General features: G+C 52.1%; 1 protein-coding gene across 1 annotated transcript in view; it reads right to left on the bottom strand.

The window, feature by feature from the left end:
* Positions 1-21,201, bottom strand: part of dnah12 (dynein, axonemal, heavy chain 12) — a 475,562-nt gene that overhangs the window by 150,879 nt on the left and 303,482 nt on the right. The window contains exons 48-49 of the mRNA XM_072472436.1: positions 8,112-8,192; positions 1,144-1,320 (exon numbers count right to left, since the gene is read on the bottom strand). Coding sequence (XP_072328537.1) covers positions 1,144-1,320; positions 8,112-8,192 — 258 coding nt within the window. The remainder of the gene's footprint in view (positions 1-1,143; positions 1,321-8,111; positions 8,193-21,201) is intronic.

Below are 21,201 nucleotides of genomic sequence, written 5' to 3'. Positions count from 1 at the left end.
AACGGCATACGCCATATCCGCACTGCCCCTTACCACCCGGCTTCAAATGGGTTGGCGGAGCGCGCAGTGCAGACATTCAAACGAGGCCTTAAGAAGCAGTCTTCCGGGTCAATGGACACAAGACTGTCTCACGTTTTGTTTTCGTATAGGACCACCCCCCATGTGGTGACTGGGGTAGCTCCCGCAGAACCCCTAATGGGCCGGAGACTTCGCACACGCCTTAGTATGGTTTTCCCGGACATTGGCGCAAAAGTACTCCGCACACAAGAATGGCAGGGACAGCGTTTTTCTCGGCATCGGCCGATACGGCAGTTTGCGCCCGGTGACCCAGTGTTCGTTCGCAATTTTGCTGGTGGTGCCCAGTGGGTCCCTGGCATAATCTTTCGCCAAACGGGCCCTATATCTTACCAGGTGCAAGCCCAGGGTCGTCTCCAGCACAAACATGTAGACCACATTCGGTCCTGAAGACTATCCCTTCCAAAGATTCTCCGCGCCCGGAGCTCATTTCTACAGCCGCAGAGACCAGAGACAATGGAAAGTAGTCCTCAAAATCTTCCTCTGGTGCCTCACTCAAAGCCTGCGCAGGTCGTTACAGAACCGCGCGGAGATAGAGACGCCGAGATGACAGAGGCAGCAGACTATGACTCCGAGATGGAGACAGGACGCATCAGAGGGGGAATCCTTGGGCCCATGGGCCGTGGATGTACATCCGTTACGCCGTTCATCACGGAAGCGCCGGTCTCCGTCTCGTTACACGCCGCCCGATTCAGTGCCTCGTGCAAATGGTGTCCGGCCTGCGGCAAAACGGGTCCGCCGCCCTCCTTCGCCAGGGTCTTTGGTGGATTCCTTGGACTTTGGGGGGGAGGGATGTTATAACCTGCCTGCTTACCACTGGCTGGGGATTAATGACAATCCCACAATCCTGTGGGACTATGAGCTTCCCCAATGAGGGGGGCGGAGAAATCATTAACAGACTCCCTGTATAAATAAAGCTGGCCAGTTTGGAACCAGCAGGAAGGAGTAAGCAGCAAATGAGGTTGCTGCTGTTGTGTATATATATATATGTTTTTGTAAATAAATGTTATTCTTTGTATCCTTGAAACTTGTGCTGGATTCTTCGTGGCCCTCACAAAAGAGACTTACCTTCAAAGTGTCCAAGGCAGAAAGTGCTGCTTCCAGAGCTGGAATAGCCTCTGCGAGCTCACTCTCACACTCATTCTTCAAAGCCTGGGCTTCAGCTGCTTTCTCAGTAGCTGCTTCTTCATCTACCTTTACAACTTTGCTCTTTGCCTCCACCGCTGCAGACTCTACCTCTATGACCTTGAGAAATAAACAACAAATATACAGATATTTGCCAATTAATATAAAGAAATGTGCTACCATTTACACAAAACATCAAGCAGTTTTCCAATTTTCATATTTTTTATTCTGGACTTACAAAATCTTCACCATCCCAACAATTGCCGCACAGTGCAGAATGAAAATGAATGACCTTACAAGGGTGGCTAAGATGAGGAAAGTAATTGTTTCAAATCCATATCCTCTCCAACTCCTTTCCCCCTTTGTACTCTTTCTCTGTAAGCATCTGGGGTTAAATGAATATTCAAATAATTACTGCCACAAAGGCACTTTGAGTGAGGACAATTTGCTTAAGAGACAGTGCACCAATAGCTCTCATCATCATGGGTAGCATGTATTCGAATGGGCTAAATTCTTCACCACCAAATTCTATAAACATTGTATTTTCCTTTTCCAAGGAAAAGCTGGCCCATAATCAGAATCTGGGAAGGAAAGGGGAGACAATGGCAGAGTGGTAACATTCGTGGACTTTTAATCTAAAGGCCAAGTCCAATCTTCTGGGAAAATGGGTTCAAATCCCACCATGACAACTGGTGGGGATTGAATTCAATTAATAATGTGGCATTGAAAATGTAATTTCAGTAATGGTTACCATGAAATCATTGCTGATTGTTGTGAAAGTCTATCTGGTTCACTAATGTGCTTTAGGGAAGGAATCCTTACCTGATCTGACCTATAGAGAACTCCAGACTCACAGACTCTTAACTGACACCTGAAATGGTGTGGCAAGCCACTCAGTTCAAGGGCAATTAGTGATGAGCAGCAAATGCTGGTCTTAGCAGCAATGCGCACATCCCATGAAAGAATAAATTAAGTTAACACCATCACTGAAAACTTGCATCCTGCATTAATAGCCTGCACTGCCAAACAGAGAGGGGAAAGTATGAATGACTGGCGATAAGCTACCAAGAGAAGCATGGGGAAATTCATCATCGGCTTTATACGTTTTTCCAATACATTGCACCTTATGCACAGCCACTATTTCTAAAAGGGCAGAGTTACTGTTTATGCTGTTATACAACATTTTCTGTGTTTCACATCTTAGTTAGTGCTTTGGAGGATGAGGCCAGCCCTTCAAATCCCACCCAGGCACTTCCAGATTAGAATCTGCTGGCGTGTCAAGAATCTCAGCAAGTACATCATGGCATCAATGCAGAAACATCCACTTGGGAGATAAACCTTTGCTGAATTTTAACAGATTCCATGGCGTGAGGCACTGGGCACTAGCTAACATGTGTATTTCGGTGTTCAAGAGCAGCAGAATGCTGTTCCTCCATGAAGGGTTTGCCTGCTGTCAGCTGGAAAGCGTAGGGACCCAAATCCCAGAGGGTGGCTTTTCAAAATAGGTATAGTGAAGGAGCATAAATTTCCCTCAGGCAGTAAAGTCAGTTCTTTGTATGTTATTGAGATAGTGAATTAGTAGTAGAAACACTCACACCTACATGAACATTGCAGCCTGAGAAAACCATAGAGACAGAGGTGACTGGGAATGTCTGTAGCATCCTAATTCCAGGAAGAGATTCAAGGACCAAGATGGCATCCTGAGTAGCAGCTTTAAACATAATATTTTCCCATGGCTTCCCAGACACCATTGCTACTGCAAGGAAATGGCTGCTGGAGGCTGGCCCCTCTGGACGATAGCTTAAATGAAATAAGGATCATTTCAGATCTCCAATTCTCTGTGGAGCTTTCTTAGCCTGTCAACCACCAAGCTTTCATCTCAATCAGGGAATACGTTACAGAAGTAGAAGATTAGGAGTAAAAGTAAATAGGTTTGCCAGCTCAAAGGTGAGTCAAGTAAAATAAAGATATGATTCAGGTATAAGTGGGCAATAGTTTATTAGCATCTTTTGATAAATGTTTCCCAGCAAAGTAAACACTTTTTGCTAACTTTTAAGGTCTAAAGGATAGCAGGGAAAAAGTAGACTTTTATCTTAGGAGGAAAGTAGTCTGAAGACTTTGATAACAACAAGATCTCACATTTATATCATGCCTTTAATGTAGTAAAAATCCCAAGGCATTTCACAGGAGCATTATCAAATGAAGTTTTACACTGAATCACATAAGGAGATATTAGGTCAGGTAACCAAAAGCTTGATCAAAGAGGTAGGCTTTAAGGAGTGTCTTATAGGAAGACAGCTGCAGAGCAGCAAGAATGGAATTCAGGATGGAATTTCAGAGCTTAAGCATCTGACAGCATTGCCATCAATAGTGAAGGAATTAAAATGGGAGATGCAGATTCAGAGGAACTATGATATCAAAGGGTTTATGGACAGGGGGGGGGGGGCGCACAGAAGTAGGGGAGGGTGGTGAAGTTTTACAGGTTTTGAAAGCAAGTATAAGAATTTTAAAATTGAGGCACTGTCAATGTAAATCAGCGAGCACAGAGATGATGGAAATGTGATGCAAAGGACTTTAATAGTGAAATATTTCGTAGAGGTGAGAACAGAAAGGGTGGAGTGACTTCAACTGATGTGTCAACTATCATGAAAAATGTTGTTGTATAAATGATATCTTCCTTTATTTATCTGCTGCCTGCCATGATCCATGCTCTCTCCTCCGTGTGCACTCACTTTATTTTGTGGAGAGTGATACTTTCCCCTCTTTTATTATCATCGTGTTCAGGATCCGGAGGCAACAAGCTTTTCTCCATTGTGATAATATACAATACATAACAGGCTACAATACATAGAACATAGAATTTACAGTGCAGAAGGAGGCCATTAGGCCCATCGAGCCTGCACTGGCCCTTGGAAAGAGCAACCCACTTAAGCCCACAACTCCGCCCCATACCCGTAACTCAGCAACCCCACCCAACCCCTTTGGACACTAAGGGCAATTTAGCATGGCCAATCCACCTAACCTGCACGTCTTTGGGCTGTGGGAGGAAAACGGTGTTCTCGGAGAAAACCCACGCAAACACGGGGAGAACATGCAGAGTCCGCACAGACAGTGATCCAAGACGGGATTCGAACCTGGGGCCCTGGAGCTGTAAAGCGACAATGCTAACCACTGTACTACCGTGTCAACCACTTTATTAAAATACACCTGTACATCCTGTAACACATTGTACAGACCCTGATACATTCTCTAAAGCAGTATATAAATCTCTAGAACATTTGAAGGTACTATTGTAGGGCTTGACGTAGATTATCCAGGCACCTAAAATGAGACTTCCAAATGCCTATGTAGTCTGCTTGTGAAATGTCTGTACTTTGATGGATCTAATTATATTTGTTATTCCCCTCTATCTGTGGCAGCCTTATTGGCATAATTCACGACTGCAAGAATAGCCCCGATCATTAAACAATCTGTATATATGACGCCACGTTATAAGGACTGGAACATGATATGTTCATGGAATGTGGGCATCGCCAACAGCACTTATTGTCCAACTCCAATTATCATTGAGAAGATAATGGTGAACCGCCTACTTGAGCTGTTGCAGTCCTTGTTGTGCAGGTAGACCCACAGTGCTGTTTGGGAGGGACTTCCAGGATTTTGACACAGTAACAGTGCAACAATATATTTCCAAGTCGTGATGGTGTGTGACTTGGAAATGGTGGTGTTCTGCTGCACTGATTTTCTCTTTCTTCTGGGTATCAGAGGTCATGGGGTTACACGGTGTTGAAGGAGCTTTGATGATTTTCTGTAGTGCATTTTGTAATTTGCACACATTGATGCGACCATGTACAAATAATAACAGGAGTGAATAATTAGATGTTGGTTTAGTGCTGGATCAGATGCTAATCAGGTGGGTTGCTTTGCACTGGAAATGGTTCTGGAAGCTGTAGTTAGTGGGCATGCTTTGGGAAGACAGGTGGTGAGTTACTCACTGCAAGATTCACAGCCAATGGCTAATTCTCGTAAACAAAGTATTTAGATGGCTGGGCCAGTTAAGTTTCTGACCAATTGTAATTCACAATACGTTGACAGTGGGGGATTCAATTTTGGTAATGCTATTGAATGCGAAGGGAAGCTGATTGATTCTTCCTTGTTGGAGATGGTCATTGCCAGGTGCTTGAGTGAGGCGAATGATACTTGTCACCCATCAGCCCAAACCAGCATCTTACCCAGATGTTGCTGCATAGAGGCACAGACAGCTTCATTTCCTGAGGAGTTACAAAAGAAACTGAACACCATGCAATCATCAGCAAATATCCTGATCAAAGGAGGAAAGGTTATTGATGAAGCAGTTGAAGATAGATGGGCCTAGGACACTGCCCTGAAGAACTCCTGCTGCAAATTCCTGAGCTGAGATGATTGTCCTCCAACAAACATAATCATCTTCCTTCCCTCTTGGTATTACACCAGGCAAAGTGTTTGTTCTTCTTAGTGCAGAGAAGGTTAAGATCTGATAGAGATCTTCAAAATCACGAATAGTCTTGATAGAGTAAATAAAGAGAAGCTACTTCTGTGGCAGATGGTTTTGTACCCAGAGAAGGCATATTTATGGTATTTAGAAAAAGAACCAAAAAGGACATGAGAAAACACTTTCCTTCCAGCAGTTTTTTGTGATCTGGAATAGACTCCTTGAAAGCACAGTGGAAGCAAATTCAATAGTAATTTTCAAAAGGGAATCAGATAAAGACTTGAAGTGGTTGTTGCAGAAAGTTAAAGCTCACGGGATCCAGGGTGAGGTTGCCAATTGGATTCAAAATTGGCTGGACGACAGAAGACAGAGGGTGGTTGTAGAGGGTTGTTTTTCAAACTGGAGGCCTGTGACCAGTGGTGTGCCTCAGGGATCGGTGCTGGGTCCACTGTTAATTGTGATTTATATTAATGATTTGGATGAGAATTTAGGAGGCATGGTTAGTAAGTTTGCAGATGACACCAAGATTGGTGGCACAGTGGATAGTGAAGAAGGTTATCTAGGATTGCAACGGGATCTTGATCAATTAGGCCAGTGGGCCGACGAATGGCAGATGGAGTTTAATTTAGATAAATGTGAGGTGATGCATTTTGGCAGATCGAATCAGGCCAGGACCTACTCAGTTAATGGTATGGCGTTGGGGAGAGTTATAGAACAAAGAGATCTAGGAGTACAGGTTCATAGCTCCTTGAAGGTGGAGTCGCAGGTGGACAGGATGGTGAAGAAGGCATTCGGCATGCTTGGTTTCATTGGTCAGACATTGAATACAGGAGTTGGGACGTCTTGTTTAAGTTGTACAAGACATTGGTACGGCCACACTTGGAATACTGTGTGCAGTTCTGGTCACCCTATCATAGAAAGGATATTATTAAACTAGAAAGAGTGCAGAAAAGATTTACTAGGATGTTACCGGGACTTGATGGTTCGAGTTATAAGGAGAGGCTGGATAGACTGGGACTTTTTTCCCTGGAGCGTAGGAGGCTTAGGGGTGATCTTATAGAGGTCTATAAAATAATGAGGGGCATAGATAAGGTAGATAGTCAACATCTTTTCCCAAAGGTAGGGGAGTCTAAAACTAGAGGGCATAGGTTTAAGGTGAGAGGGGAGAGATTCAGAAGGGCCCAGAGGGGCAATTTCTTCACTCAGAGGGTAGTGAGTGTCTGGAATATGCTGCCAGAGGTAGTAGTAGAGGCGGGTACAATTGTGTCTTTTAAAAAGCATTTAGATAGTTACATGTGTAAGATGGGTATAGAGGGTTATGGGCCAAGTGCGGGCAACTGGGACTAGCTTAATGGTAAAAACTGGGCGGCATGGACTGGTTGGGCCGAAGGGCCTGTTTCCATGCTGTAAACTTCTATGATTCTATTTGCAGGCTAAGTGAATAAATTAGGGGAGTCAACACAGGGAAATGGCCTCTTTTTGTGTTGCATCATTCTTGATTTTATAATTCTACAATCTGAGGCTATAATATGCAGAAAAGTCTCCATATAATTTCCTTGGCCTATTAATTTTGTCAAGCCCATTTGTATGTCCAGGAAACATTGGGAAATCCATTCCCTTTTTAAAGTTTTACTTCTGACTTATCTGGTATAAAGCAGCAACAAAAATCGAGATAGATGCTCTAAAATACTATATAGATCTTTATGTAGGCAAAGTAACAGCAACCTTCAGTAGCATACAAAGTGTCCCCCCTCCAAACATCATTATGTATCTGAGAGATATTTTATAGGCACTTAGAACATATAGAACAATACAGCGCAGTACAGGCCCTTCGGCCCACGATGTTGCACCGAAACAAAAGCCATCTAACCTACACTATGCCATTATCATCCATATGTTTATCCAATAAACTTTTAAATGCCCTCAATGTTGGCGAGTTCACTACTGGAGCAGGTAGGGCATTCCACGGCCTCACTACTCTTTGCGTAAAGAACCTACCTCTGACCTCTGTCCTATATCTATTACCCCTCAGTTTAAAGTTATGTCCCCTCGTGCCAGCCATTTCCATCCGCGGGAGAAGGCTCTCACTGTCCACCCTATCCAACCCCCTGATCATATATGGATAGCTGGGAGAACAGGGGGGTGAGCAGCCATTTATACTGTGGTGGTTTAAACGAGAGGCATGCTCCTGGAAATGGGTCAGTGGAGTTACATACATGACCTTGACTTCATTTAAATGAGGCTCCCAGCAAATGAGGCGCCCAACAAGTTTTTTTTTAAAAAGAGTTGGCCAACTCTTTGCAATGTTTGACTCTCAATTTTGAGGCAGTAGACATTCGTATTAGTTTATGGTATTAACAGTTTTTAAGTTCTCCTTAAAATATGCTAATTCAGAGTAAATCCAGCCTCTGGTGTAAATTGATTTTCAGTTTGGTGTTACCTGCATCATATGAGCATTTTCGACTTTGGCTACTTCCAGTTTTGGCTGAAGCTCCATCAGTTCTAGCTTCATCTCGCCCACCTACAAAAACATAGCATCAAATGCTCACTTTAATTTAAATAGACAAGTGTACTATACACACTTGAGTTTCATGTTCCAAAAATAAAAGTTTTCCATACATTTATTTCTAAGGAAGTAAAAGTCTCATGTATATATATATATATTATATATATGATAATAAAGTTGTGAATATTTCATCCACCAAGGGTCCTCTTTTTAAAAAAAATGTATTTTATCCAAACTTATTCAAACAGTTACAAAACATGAGCAATCCAGGGAACATGCTCCCCATCACACAATATATACAGTTTGTACAAGGTTTCCTCATTTTCCACCCCCCCCCCACCTCTGCGACAAACAGCTCCTCAAACAAGGCCACGAACAAACAAGGCCACGAACAGCCCCCACCCTTGCCTCGAAGCTCTCCGCTGAACCCTTCAGTTCATATTTAATCTTTTCCAGGTGGAGAAAGTCATGCAAGTCTCCTAGCCAGGCCGTCACCTCCAGCAGCGTTACCGACCGCTACTTCACATCCTTCCCCGGGCAATCAGAGAGGTGAAGGCCACGACATCAACCTTCCTCCACTCTATCAGTTCCCGGCTTCTCTTATAGCCCGAATATCATCACCATAGGGTCCGGCCCGACCTCTTCCCCCACAATCTTGTTAGTGTTACGAGCACTTCCGCCCAGTATCTCTGCAATATCTCACAGCCCCAGAATATATGTGCATGGTTTGCTGGTCCCCATCCATATTTCTTGCACTCATCTGCAACTCCCTGAAAGAACTCACTCAATTCTCGCCCGAGTCATATGTACCTTGTGTACCACCTTGAATTGTATCAGGCTCATCCTCGCACACAAGGAGGTCATGTTTACCCTACACAGCGCCTCACTCCACACTCCCCAATATATCGCCCCCCCCCCCCCCCCCCCAGCTCCCCCACCCACTTCTCCTTATTCTTCACCACCTGCTCACCCCCCTGTTCTCCCAGCTATCCATATATGTCTCAGATCCTGCCCTCCCTGGGGTATGCCACCACCGCCACAGACTTCATCAGCAAATATGTGAATGACTGCGTGCCAAAGAAAGCAATACCTACGTTCCCCAACCGGAAACCAAGGCTTATGGGAGATTGACTCCCTACGAAGGACAGGTCTGAGGCGTTCAAGTCAAGGCGATCCTGACCTATACAAGAAATTCAGGTACGACCTCCGCAAAGCTGTCCGGCATGCCAAGAGAGAATATCCGACCAAGCTAGAGTCACAGAGTAGCGTTACAGACTCTCGTCGGTTGTGGCAAGGCCTAAGCAACATAATGGGTTATAAAGTGAAGCCAAGCTGTATCTCCAGCAGCAGCGCCCCCCTCGCTGATGGATCGAGCATTCTATGCTCGGTTCGAGCAGGAAACCATTGATCCGCTGTTGAGTGCCTCAGCAGCCCAAAACACACCCATACCCACCGTCACAGCTTCCGAAGTCAGATTGGCCTACCTGAAAGTGATCCTTAGAAGGCGATGGGTCCAGATGGGATCCCTGGTCGAGCCTACGTGAACCAGCTGGCGGATGTGTTCGCAGGCATCTTTAACCTGTCCCTACTCCGCTCCGAGGTCCCCACCTGCTTCAAGAAGACCACCATAGAATATACAGTGCAGAAGGAGGCCATTCGGCCCATCGAGTCTGCACCGACCCACTTAAGCCCTCACTTCCACACAATCCCCGTAACCCAATAACCCCTCCAAACCTTTTTGGACACTAAGGGCAATTTATCATGGTCAATCCACCTAACCTGCACATCTTTGGATTGTGGCAGGAAACCAAAGCACCCGGAGGAAACCCACGCAGACACGGGGAGAACATGCAGACTCCGCACAGGCAGTGACCCAGCGGGAATCAAACCTGGGACCCTGGCGCTGTGAAACCACAGTGCTATCCACTTGTGCTACCGTGCTGCCATCATACTGGTGCCAAAGAAGAACCAGGCAACGTGCCTCAATGACTACCATCCAGTGGCCCTGACATCGATCGTAATAAAGTACTTCAAGAGGTTGGTCATAAAGCATATCAACTCCATACTCCCAGAACGTCTAGATCCACTGCAATTCGCATACCGCCGCAACCGGTCCACAGCAGACGCCATCTCCCTGGTCCTACACTCATCCCTAGAGCATCTCGACAACAAGTCCCCTGATCCTGACGGGACTATACCCAAGGGAAGCGAGGGAAGGGATCGTTGCGCCGTTGCCGATGATCTTTGCGTACTCACTCTCCACTGGAGCAGTACCGGATGATTGGAGGGAGGCGAATGTTGTTTCCCTTGTTCAAGAAAGGGAGTACGGAAATCTCCGGGAATTACAGACCCATCAGTCTTACGTCTGTGGTGGCAAAATATTGAAACGAATTCTGAGATAGGGGGCGAGATTCTCCGACCCCGTCGCTGGGTCGGAGAATCGCCGGGGGCTGGCGTGAATCCCGCCCCCGCCGTTTGCCGAATTCTCCGGCACCGGATATTCGGCGGGGGCGGGAATCGCGCCGCGCCGGTTGGAGGGCCCCCCCTCGCAATTATCCGAGGCCGGATGGGCCGAAGTCCCACTGCTAGAATGCCTGTCCCGCCGGCGTAGATCGAACCACCTACCGTACCGGCGGGACAAGGCGGCACGGGCGGGCTCCGGGGTCCTGGGGGGGGGGCGTGGGGCGATCTGGCCCCGGGGGGTGCCCCCCACGGTGGCCTGGCCCACGATCGGGGCCCACCGATCCGCAGGCGGGCCTGTACCGTGGGGGCACTCTTTTCCTTCCGCCTTCGCCACGGTCTCCACCATGGGCGGAGGCGGAAGGAGGACGCCCTCCACAGGCGCATGCGCGGGGACGCCCCTGTGAGCAGCCGCTAACGCTCCCGCGCAGGCTCCGCCCGAGATGTCATTTCCGCGCCAGCTGGTGGGGCACCAAAGGCCTTTTCCGCCAGCTGGCGGGGCTGAAATTAGTCCGGAGCGGGCCTAGCCCTTTAAGGTTGGGGCTCGGCCCCCCAAGATGCGGAGGATTCCGCACCTTTGGGGCAGCGTGATGCGCGACTGATTTGCGCCGTTTTGGGCCCCGGTCGGCAGACATCGTGCCGATTCCAGAGAAATTTCGCCCAGGATTTATGATTATTTAGAAAAACATAGTTTGATTAAAGATAGTCAGCATGGCTTTGTTAGGGGAAGGTCATGCCTCACAAGCCTCATTGAATTCTTTGAGGATGTGACGAGACACATTGATGAAGGTCGGGCAGTGGATGTGGTGTATATGGATTTCAGTAAGGCATTTGATAAGGTTCCCCATGGTAGGCTCATTCAGAAAGTTAGGGGGCATGTGGATACAGGGAAATTTGGCTGTCTGGATACAGAACTGGCTGGCCGAAAGAAGATAGCGAGTGGTAGTGGATGGAAAGTATTCCGCCTGGGAGGTCGGTGACCAGTGATGTCCCGCAGGGATCTGTTCTGGGACCTCTGCTCTTTGTGGTTTTTATAAATGACTTGGATGTGGGAGTGGGAAGGGTGGGTTAGTAAGTTTGCCGATGGACCACAAAGGGTGGAGGAGTTGTAGATCATGTTGAGAGCTGTTGCAAAGTTACAACAGGACATTGACAGGATGCAGAACTGGCTGAGAAGTGGCAGGTGGAGTTCAACCTAGATAAATGTGGAGTGATCATTTTGGAAGGTCGAATTTGAATGCTAAACACAGAGTTAAAGGCAGGGTTCTTGGAAGTGTGAGAAATATGGACAGGGACCAGCAAACCATGCACATATATTCTGGGGCTGAGAGAAATTGCAGAGATACTGGGCGGGAGATCTTGGGTCCACGTACATAGATACCTCAAAGTTGCTACCCAGGTTGATAGGGTTGTAAGAAGGCATATGGTGTTTTGGCTTTCATTAACAGGGGGATTGAGTTTAAGAGCCACGAGGTTTTGCTGCAGCTTTACAAAACTCTAGTTAGACCACACTTGGAATATTGTGTCCGGTTCTGGTCGCCTCATTATAGGAAGGATATGGATGCTTTGAGAAGGTACAGAGGAGATTGACCACGATGCTGCCCGGAATGGTGGACATATCTTATGAAGAAAGATTGAGGGATCTAGGGCTTTTCTTGCTTGAGCGAAGCAGGAAGAGAGGTGACTTGATAGAGGTGTACAAGGTGATGAGAGGCATGATAAAGTGGTTAGCCAAAGACTTTTCCCAGGGCGGAAATGGCTGTCATGAGGGGACATAGTTTTAAGGTGATTGAAGGAAGGTATAGGAGAGATGTCAGAGGTAGGTTCTTTACACAGAGAGGGGTGGCTGTGTGGAATGTACTGCCAGCAGAGGTGGTGGAGTCGGAGTCATTAGGGATATTTAAGCGACTCTTGGACAGGCACAAGGACAGCAGTAAATTGAAGGGGTGTAGGTTAGGTTGATGGTCGGCACAACATTGTGGCCAAAGGGCCTGTACTGTGCTGTACTGTTCTATGTTCTACATCAGGGGCGCGATTCTCCGACCCCCACCGGGTTGGAGAATCGCTGGGGGGGGCGGCGTAAATCCCGCCCCGCGCCCGCCGAATTCTCCGAAGGGTGAAAAGTCGGCGCATCGTCAATCGCGCCGCCGGCCTCGGAGAATGGCAGGGGCGGGCGCGAGACAATGGACTCCGGGCTGCCCATATTCTCCGTTCCGGATGGGCCGAAATCCCACCGACGGCATAAATCAAAGCACCTTTTCAACGGCGTCAACCATCAGCATGGAGGTAGGTCACGGCCTGGGGGGTGGCCGCAGGAGAGGTGATGGCGTGGCCGCAGTCTGTGTGTGTGGGTGTGTGTGCGGCGGGGGAGAGGGGGGGAGTGGGGGGGGGGGGGTGGGCTTCGGGGGAGTGCCGGGGAAGGGGGGTGAGTGCAGGGGATGGGGGGGGGGTGAGTGCCGGGGACGGTGGGGGGTGAGTGCCGGGGACGGGGGGATGAGTGCCGGGGACGTGTGTGCCGGGGAAGGGAACGGGGGGGTGCGTGCCAGCAAGGGGGGGGGTGTTGAGTGTCGGGGACGAGGGGGTGCGAGGGCAAGGGACGCACCACCCCGTCCCCGGCACGCATCCCCCCGTCCCCGGCACTCATCCCACCGTCCCCCTCCCCGGCACGCACCCCCACCGTCCCCGGCAGTCACCTCCCCCCTCCCTGTCCCCCTCCCTGGCACGCACCCCGACCGTCCCCGGCACTCATCCCTGTCCCGCTCCCCGGCACGCACCCCCCCATCCCCAGCACTCACCCACCCATCCCCCTCGCCAGCACGCACCCCCCCCGTCCCCCTCGCTGGCACTCATCCTCCCGTCCCCCTCCCTGGCACGCACCCCCACCGTCCCCGGCACTCATCCCCCCGTCCCCTGCCCGGCACGCACCCCACCGTCCCCCTCGCCGGTATCCCATCCCCCCCGTCCCCCTCCCCGACACGCACCCCCACCGTCCCCGGTACTCACCACCCCCCCGTCCCCCTTGCCGGCACGCACCCCCCCGTCCCCGCACTCATCCCCCCCGTCCCCGACATTCACCCCCCCTCTCCCCGCACGCACCCTCCCGTCCCCGGAAATCAACCCCCCGTCACCGACATTCCCCCCCCCCCCCCCGTCCCCGACACTCACCCCTCCGTCCCCGATACTCACCCTCCCGTCCTCGGCACTCACCCTCCCGTCCCCGACACTCACCCCTCCGTCCCGACATTCACCCCCCCGTCCCCGACATTCACCCCCCCGTCCCCCTCCCCGCCTCTCACCCCCCGTCACCCTCCCTGGTACGCACCCCCACCACTCACCAGGTGCCATCCTCCAACAGTCGCGCCCATGCGGTCCATGCCACCTGGCTGGGGGGAGGGGGGGGGTACGGGCAATGATGACGTGTCGTTGTTTCCCCACCCCCCCCCCGCGCAGGCCGTCATGTTTTCTGATCAGCCAGCAATATTGGCCGCCATGGCAGCAGCCGCTATCCTCCATGTTGCCCTGGAGGAGGAGGAGGAGGAGGAGCGTGCCAGAGAGGCAGCGCAGGCTGCCGCAGAGGGGCAGGCGGCAGCCGCCCAGGCTGGAGGGGACACCCGCCCGACAGGACGAGGAGGAGGAAGAGCACGTCGTGGAGGAGGAACACGAGGAGGAGGACGTCGCGGCCAACGGCAACAGAGGCACCCGAGGAGGCCCCGTGTGTACCGGCCCCGGCTGTCGTATCAGGACCTCATGGACGGGAATGCAGGAGGGAGACTCCGGATGAGCCGGGAGACCGTGGCACACATCTGCCACCTGCTGGCACAACCTGGCACCGTGTGGCACTGGGGGGGGGGTCAAGGTTACGGTGGCCCTGAACCTTTATGCCACGGGGTCATTCCAGGCGCCAGATGGGGACCTGTCCGGCATCTCGCAGACATCGATGCACCGGTGCATCCGGGCAGTGACAGACGCCCTATATGCCATTGCGGACCGCTACATCCGCTTCCCTGTGGACCGGGCCAGCCAAGATGCCCGGGCCGTGGGCTTCTCTGCCGTGGCCAGGTTTCCCATGGTCCAGGGTGCGATCGATGGGATGCACATCGCCGTGCGGCCACCTGCAGATAACAGGGCCGTGTTCACCAATAGCAAGGGGACCTATTCCATGAACATCCTGGTTGTCTGCGATCACCGCATGATTATTCTGCACGTCTGCGCCCGGTACCCGGGGAGTGTACATGACTCATACGTGTTGTCGCGTTCTTACATCCCGGCATTTACGAGGACGCCACCCCCGGCTGAGGGGCTGGTTGCTGGGCGACAGGGGTTACCCATTGCGGTCGTGGCTGATGGCGCCTATACGGAGGCCACAGAATGACGCAGAGAACCACTACAATGATGCCCATGCAGCGACAAGGGGTGTGATAGAGAGGTGCTTTGGCATGCTCAAAATGCGTTTCAGGTGTCTGGACCTCTCAAGGGGCGCCCTCCAGTATCGGTCAGATAGGGTCGGCCGCATCATTGTGGTGTGCTGCAGAGGGGCGATGTGCCGCAGGCAGAGGAGGGGAGAGTGGAGGAGCAGCAGGAAGAGGCGCAGTCCTCCCCAGATGAGGGGGATGGGGGCAATGGTCAGGGCAGATGGGCTAGACATGGGCGGGTGGGCACGGTACAGGCTGATAGACGCCCGCTTCACTGACTAGGGGTTGTGGGAATCGGCGAGTATGGCCACATACCGCACACCATGGCAACACCCGAACACCCTCACCCCCCCACCCATCCACCCACCCAGCACCCTCAACCCCCCCCCCCCCCCCCCCCCCCCCCACCACACCCACCTGACCCGCATGCACACCACCCCTCCATTACAGATCCACCTGCGGCACAACGGGCCGAGCTCACACAGTCGCCGGTGGAAGCGTGTCTATTGCAGGCCACGGAGGATGATGACAACCCGCTCTGCGATGAGCTCCTGGCTCCACATTGTTGGACGATGTCAGACCCATGGCCACAGTACAACCATCCACCCGGACCATCCCTGCATGCGGCTGTGACACTGCAGCGCACGGTCCCGTCCTCTGGCCCGGGGGAATGGTGAGGGCGGCCCAGGGGGAAGACTCACCTAAGGCTGACGTAAGACCACCCCTCACACACACACTGGTGCTCAACATACATGACACCCCCGGACGCTTCGGACAGAGCACAAAGGCAGCCTCTGTAGGTGTAAAATTGATTTTAATAACAAAAACAGTGCATACATGTGCCCTAGCCCCTAAAACTCATCTGTGCCCTGCACCCGTGCCAACTTACTCAGTGTCTAATTGTTTGGCCTTACGGGCCCTTTGACTACGCCTAGGTGGTTCCCCAGATGGTACAGCAGAACTGGAGGTGGACTCCTGCGATTCCTGCCCTCTGACTCGGGATCCCTTTGGCGTCCGTTTCCTGGGGCGTCATAGTCCAGATGGGCCAGGCTGCGGCCCGGGCGACTGGGATGGCGAGCTGCCAGCCTGTCCTGCCCGTTGCCCACCCGATGCACCTGGGACGGAAGGGGGGCAGTCCGAGGTGTCATGGTGCTCCGGGACCTCCCCCTACAGGGGGACCTGGAACGGGCCCCAGCACCTCCTCCTCCTCGGGGTGCACGGTGGCCCCCGGGCCTCTACATGGGTCGGGGATGCGAACGGACTGGCCATCCGACGCCCCTCCAACACCTGGAGCTGCAAGTCCTGGAGGCCCGTGCTGGTATTGACAAGGGTCTGCAGGTTTGCAGCCATGGAGCTCAGGGAGTTGCCCATTCCTGTCTGTGACTGTGCGACGCCAGCTAGCACATGGGCAATGGCGCCGATGCCCTCAGCGATGACCTGCTGAGACTGGGCCACGGCGTTGAGCGCTTCTGCCATCTGCCGCTGGGTCTGGCTCATGGCTTCCTGTGAGAGGGCAGCCATGGCCTGGGTCACACACGCCGCCTTCACGAAAGGCCCCAGGCCTCGCAAACTGCTCCCAATGTCTGACACCGTCGCACCCATTGCCTCCACCGCGGACGCCACCCGTGCGGTGTCGGCCTGGGTGGCACGCATGACTGGCACCACTTCCAGCTCCTGGACATGGGTGCACTCCTCCACCTGCGACTGCAGCCGCTGCAAGCCGGCCGTCACCCTCTTCGCTCGTCCCAGGTTCGGTGGTTGCATCGGAGCTATGGGTGGGTGTGGTAACTCCAGGAACCCGGGATCCATCTGGGCGGCAGATGTTTGTTTGCGCCGGGCTGCCCTCCAACCGCCCGGCCCCTCTGCTGCTCCTACCTCCACCTGCTGTACCGGGACGGCTGTGTTGTGTGCAGCAGTGAGTGTACCAGACGCCTCATCACTAAAGTGCCCAACCGAGGTGAGTGTCTCTGCGATGGCGGAGGGTGTTGGAGACAGCAGTGGCGTTGTGTCGTGCACATCGTCCGACTCTGAGTCCATGGTACTTTGGGTTGGCGGTTCGTCTCCACCCATTCACTGTGTGTCACTGTCCGGTATTTCGTCTTCCTGGGTAGGGGTGTCCTGGGTAGTGGTTTCATGGCTCGGCTGCGACGGGGGTCTGTGGCTGCCCCCCTCATCACTGGGTGGCACACGCCAGCGTCTTCCTGTTGCTCCAGGTCGCCATGGGGTATCCTGCGGGCGTCGCATGCCAGAGGGTCCGGGTCTCTTCGTCTCCCGTGTTCACCGTGGGGCATCCTGCGGGCAGTTGGCATCTGCAGGGATGGGTGCCTCGACGTTTGCTCCTGCGATACACAATGAAGCATGCATGGTTAGACACGGCAGGCGGTGATCAGGTGATATGGGGGAGGGGGGATATGGGGGAGGGGGAATATGGAGGAGATGGGGAGGGGGGATATGGGGGAGGGGGGATATGGGGATGGGCTGTCGGTGGCTCACTTCTGGTGCACCCCCGACCTCTGCATCGAAAACCTCCCGGTCCTCAGGTCCGCCAGCCAGTTCCAGGGCCCTTTCCTCATGAACGGTGAGTGGCCTCTCATCAGCTGAGCCCCCTCCAGTCCTCTCATGCTCCCTATTGTTGTGTGCACGCTTCTCCTGGGGGGGGGGGGGGATGGCAGGGGTAGAAGGCAACAGTGTTAGACAGGTATATGAATGCACGCCATTGGTTGCGCGTATATTGCAGAGGTTAGGGTTGGTTTCACCTGGGTGATATGGGGGAGGGGGGATATAGGGTATGTGGGGGAGGGGAGATATGGGGGAGGGGGATATGGGGGAGGGGGATATGGGGGAGGGGGGATGTGGGGAAGGGGATGTGGGGGAGGGAGGGATATGGTGGATATGAGGGAGGGGATATGGGGAGGGGGGATATGGGGGAGGGGGGATATGGGGGTGGGGGATATGGGAGATATGGGGGATATGGGAGAGGGGGGATATGGGGGAGGGGGGATATGGGGGATATGGGAGGGGGGTTATGGGGAGGGGGGATATGGGGGAGGGACGGATATGGGGGATATGGGGGAGGGGGGATATGGGGGATTTGAATATCGGGCAGGGAGTGGGGGGGGGGACTCACTCTGGCTGCCCTGACGAGATCGTTCACCTTCTTGTGGCACTGGGTGCCTGTCCATGGTGTCAGAGCCACAGCGCTGACGGCCTCTGCCACCTCCCTCCACAGACGCCAGCTGAGGCGTGGGGCGACCCTGCAGCCGTGTCCGGGGTAAAGGGCCTCCCTCTTCTGCTCCACTGCATCCAGGAGCGCCTCGATGTCGCAGTACTGGAACCTCGGGGCTGCGCGGCCATCCAATCGGGTCTTCTGGTCAGGTGGGGGGAGCAGCGCGTCTTTTGAGCCGTCATGCCGGGTGAGCCATCGCGAATGGCGTCACGCCGCTGCTAGCCCATTCGGGGCCGGAGAATTAGCGATGTTTGGGGGGCCCGACGCCAGAGTGATCCGCGCCGTTTTTGGCACCGGGTAGCGGACATCGCGCCAGTTTGCGGAGAACCCCGCCCCAGATTCCTATCGGCTTTCAACACCATAATCCCAGCCAAGCTCACAGCAAAGCTTCCAAACCAAGACTTGGCTCCTCACTCTACAACTGGATCCTCGACTTTCTGACCCACAGACCACAATCAGTAAGAATAAACAACAACACCTCCTCCACAATAGTCCTCAATACCGGGGCCTCACAAGGCTGCGTATTTAGCCCCCTACTATACTCCCTGTACACGCACGACTGCATGGCAAAATTTGGTTCCAACTCCATCTACAAGTTTGCTGACGACATGACCATAGTGGGTCGGTTCTCGATCAACGACAAATCAGAATACAGGAAGGAGATAGAGAACCTAGTAGAGTGGTGCAGCGACATCACTCTATGCCTCAATGCCAGCAAAACTAAAGAGCTGGTCATTGACTTCAGGAAGCAAAGTACTGTACTCACCCGTCTGCATCAACGGAGCCGAGGTGGAGATGGTTAACAGCTTCAAATTCCTAGGGGTGCACATCACCAAAAATCTGTCCTGGTCCACCCACGTCGACACTACCACCAAGAAAGCAGAACAGTGCCTATACTTCCTCAGGAAACTAAGGAAATTCAGCATGTCCACATTGACTCTGACCAACTTTTACAGATGCACAATAGAAAGCATCCTATCGGGCTGCATCACAACCTGGTATAGCAACTGCTTGGCCCAAAACCACAAGAAACTTCAGAGAGTCGTGAACACAGCCCAATCCATCACACGAACCTGCCTCCCATCCATTGACTCTATCTAGATCTCCCGCTGCCTGAGGAAAGTGGGCAGCATAATCAAAGACCCCTCCCACCCAGCTTACTCACTCTTCCAACTTCATCCATCGAGCAGGAAATACAAAAGTCTGAGAACATGCACGAACCATTTTTCCCCGCTGTTACCAGACTCCTAAATGACCCTCTTATGGACTGACCTGATTAATTCTACACTCCTGTATGCTTCACCCAATGCCAGTGTCTATTTATTTACATTGCGGACCTTGTGTTGCCCTTTTATGTATTTTCTTTTTCTTTTCTTTTCATGTACTAACTGATCTGTTGAGCTGCTCGCAGAAAAATATTTTTCACTGTACCTCGGTACACGTGACAATAAACAAATCCAATCTAATCCTTCCACATCCGAGAGCAGCAGCCGCTCCAGCAAAGCATACTTTGGTAGCTTGGGGAACTCTTTCCTGACCATCCGCGCAAAATCCCTTACCTGTCAGGAAGCTCCACTCTCCTTCAGTTCCTCCAGACTAGCAAACCTCTATTCAGGTATAAAACCCTCACCCTCAGCAGCCCCACTTCTCTCCACTTCCTGTATATAACGTCTGTCCCCCCACCAAATTCAAATCTGTGGTTTTCGCACAACGGTGTTAACACCGACATCCCTTCTATCCTAAGATGCCTCCTCAGCTGTTGCACACCTTAACTGTGGTTTGAACCACTGGACTCTCCTTGGCGCCAGTGGCAATGCCACGGTCACCATAGCCCTCAGGCTGGACCTCCATCCTAACCAATTTTGCCCCTCTCCTTCCCAACACAGCCTCACCTTCTCCACGTTTGCCGCTCAATAATAATGTAACAAGTTTGCCCTTCTGTCTCTGCCTCTGTAACAAGGTCCTCTTTACCCTTTCCCCGCCCACAAAAACTCTGAAATAATCGTAGCCACCTTCTGAAAAAAGGCCTTTGGCACGAGAATCGGAAGAGCCTGGACTATGAATAAGAACCTTGGCAGGACATTCATCATCGTCACTTGGACCCTCCCTGCCAGAGTCAGATGCAGCGTATCCCACTTCTTAAAATCCTCCCTAACCTCCTCCACCAGCTTTGTTAAATTCCATTTATCAACGTCCCCCACTCTTCCGTTACCTGGATCCCCAGGTATCTGAACCTGTCTCTGGCTACCTTGAATGGTAGACCCCCTAGACTGGCTCTCCGGCCCAATTCGTTCATCGGGAACACTTCACTTTTCCCTACATTCAACTTGTATCCTGAAGATGCCCCAAAACTCTCCAAAAGGCCCATAATCCTCCCCATGCTTTCCTGTGGGTCCGATTCGTACAATAACAGGTTGTCCATATATAGCGACACCCAATGCTCCCTACCCCTCCTAACCCCTTGCCACTCTGCCAATCCCCGAGGGCCATTGCCAAGGGCTCTATTGCTAGCGTGAACAGTAGCAGCGAAAGCGGGCACCCCTGCCTTGTTCCCCTGTGTAACCCAAAACTTTGTGAGCTCATATCGTTGGTCTGTACGCTCGCCACCAGTGCCACATATAACAAGTGCTCCCATACCACAAACTTCGGGCCAAACCCAAACCTTCCCAGGACCTCGAACAAGTATTGCCACTCCACCTGGTCAAATGCCTTCTCTGCATCCATGGACACCACTAACTCCTCACAAGACCTAGGAGCGGAAGTAAGGCCATTCGGCCCATCGAGTCCACTCCACCATTCAATCATGGCTGATTTCAACTCCATTTACCCGCTCTCTCTCCATAGCCCTTAATTCCTCGAGAAACCAAGAATTTATCAACTTCATAAACATTTAACAGCTGCCTCATATTACTAGAGAGTTGCCTGC

This window comes from Scyliorhinus torazame, chromosome 13 (genome assembly GCF_047496885.1).
Source record: "Scyliorhinus torazame isolate Kashiwa2021f chromosome 13, sScyTor2.1, whole genome shotgun sequence".
Classification (NCBI taxonomy): Eukaryota; Metazoa; Chordata; class Chondrichthyes; order Carcharhiniformes; family Scyliorhinidae; genus Scyliorhinus; species Scyliorhinus torazame.
This window is presented reverse-complemented; position numbering and strand designations above follow the sequence as displayed.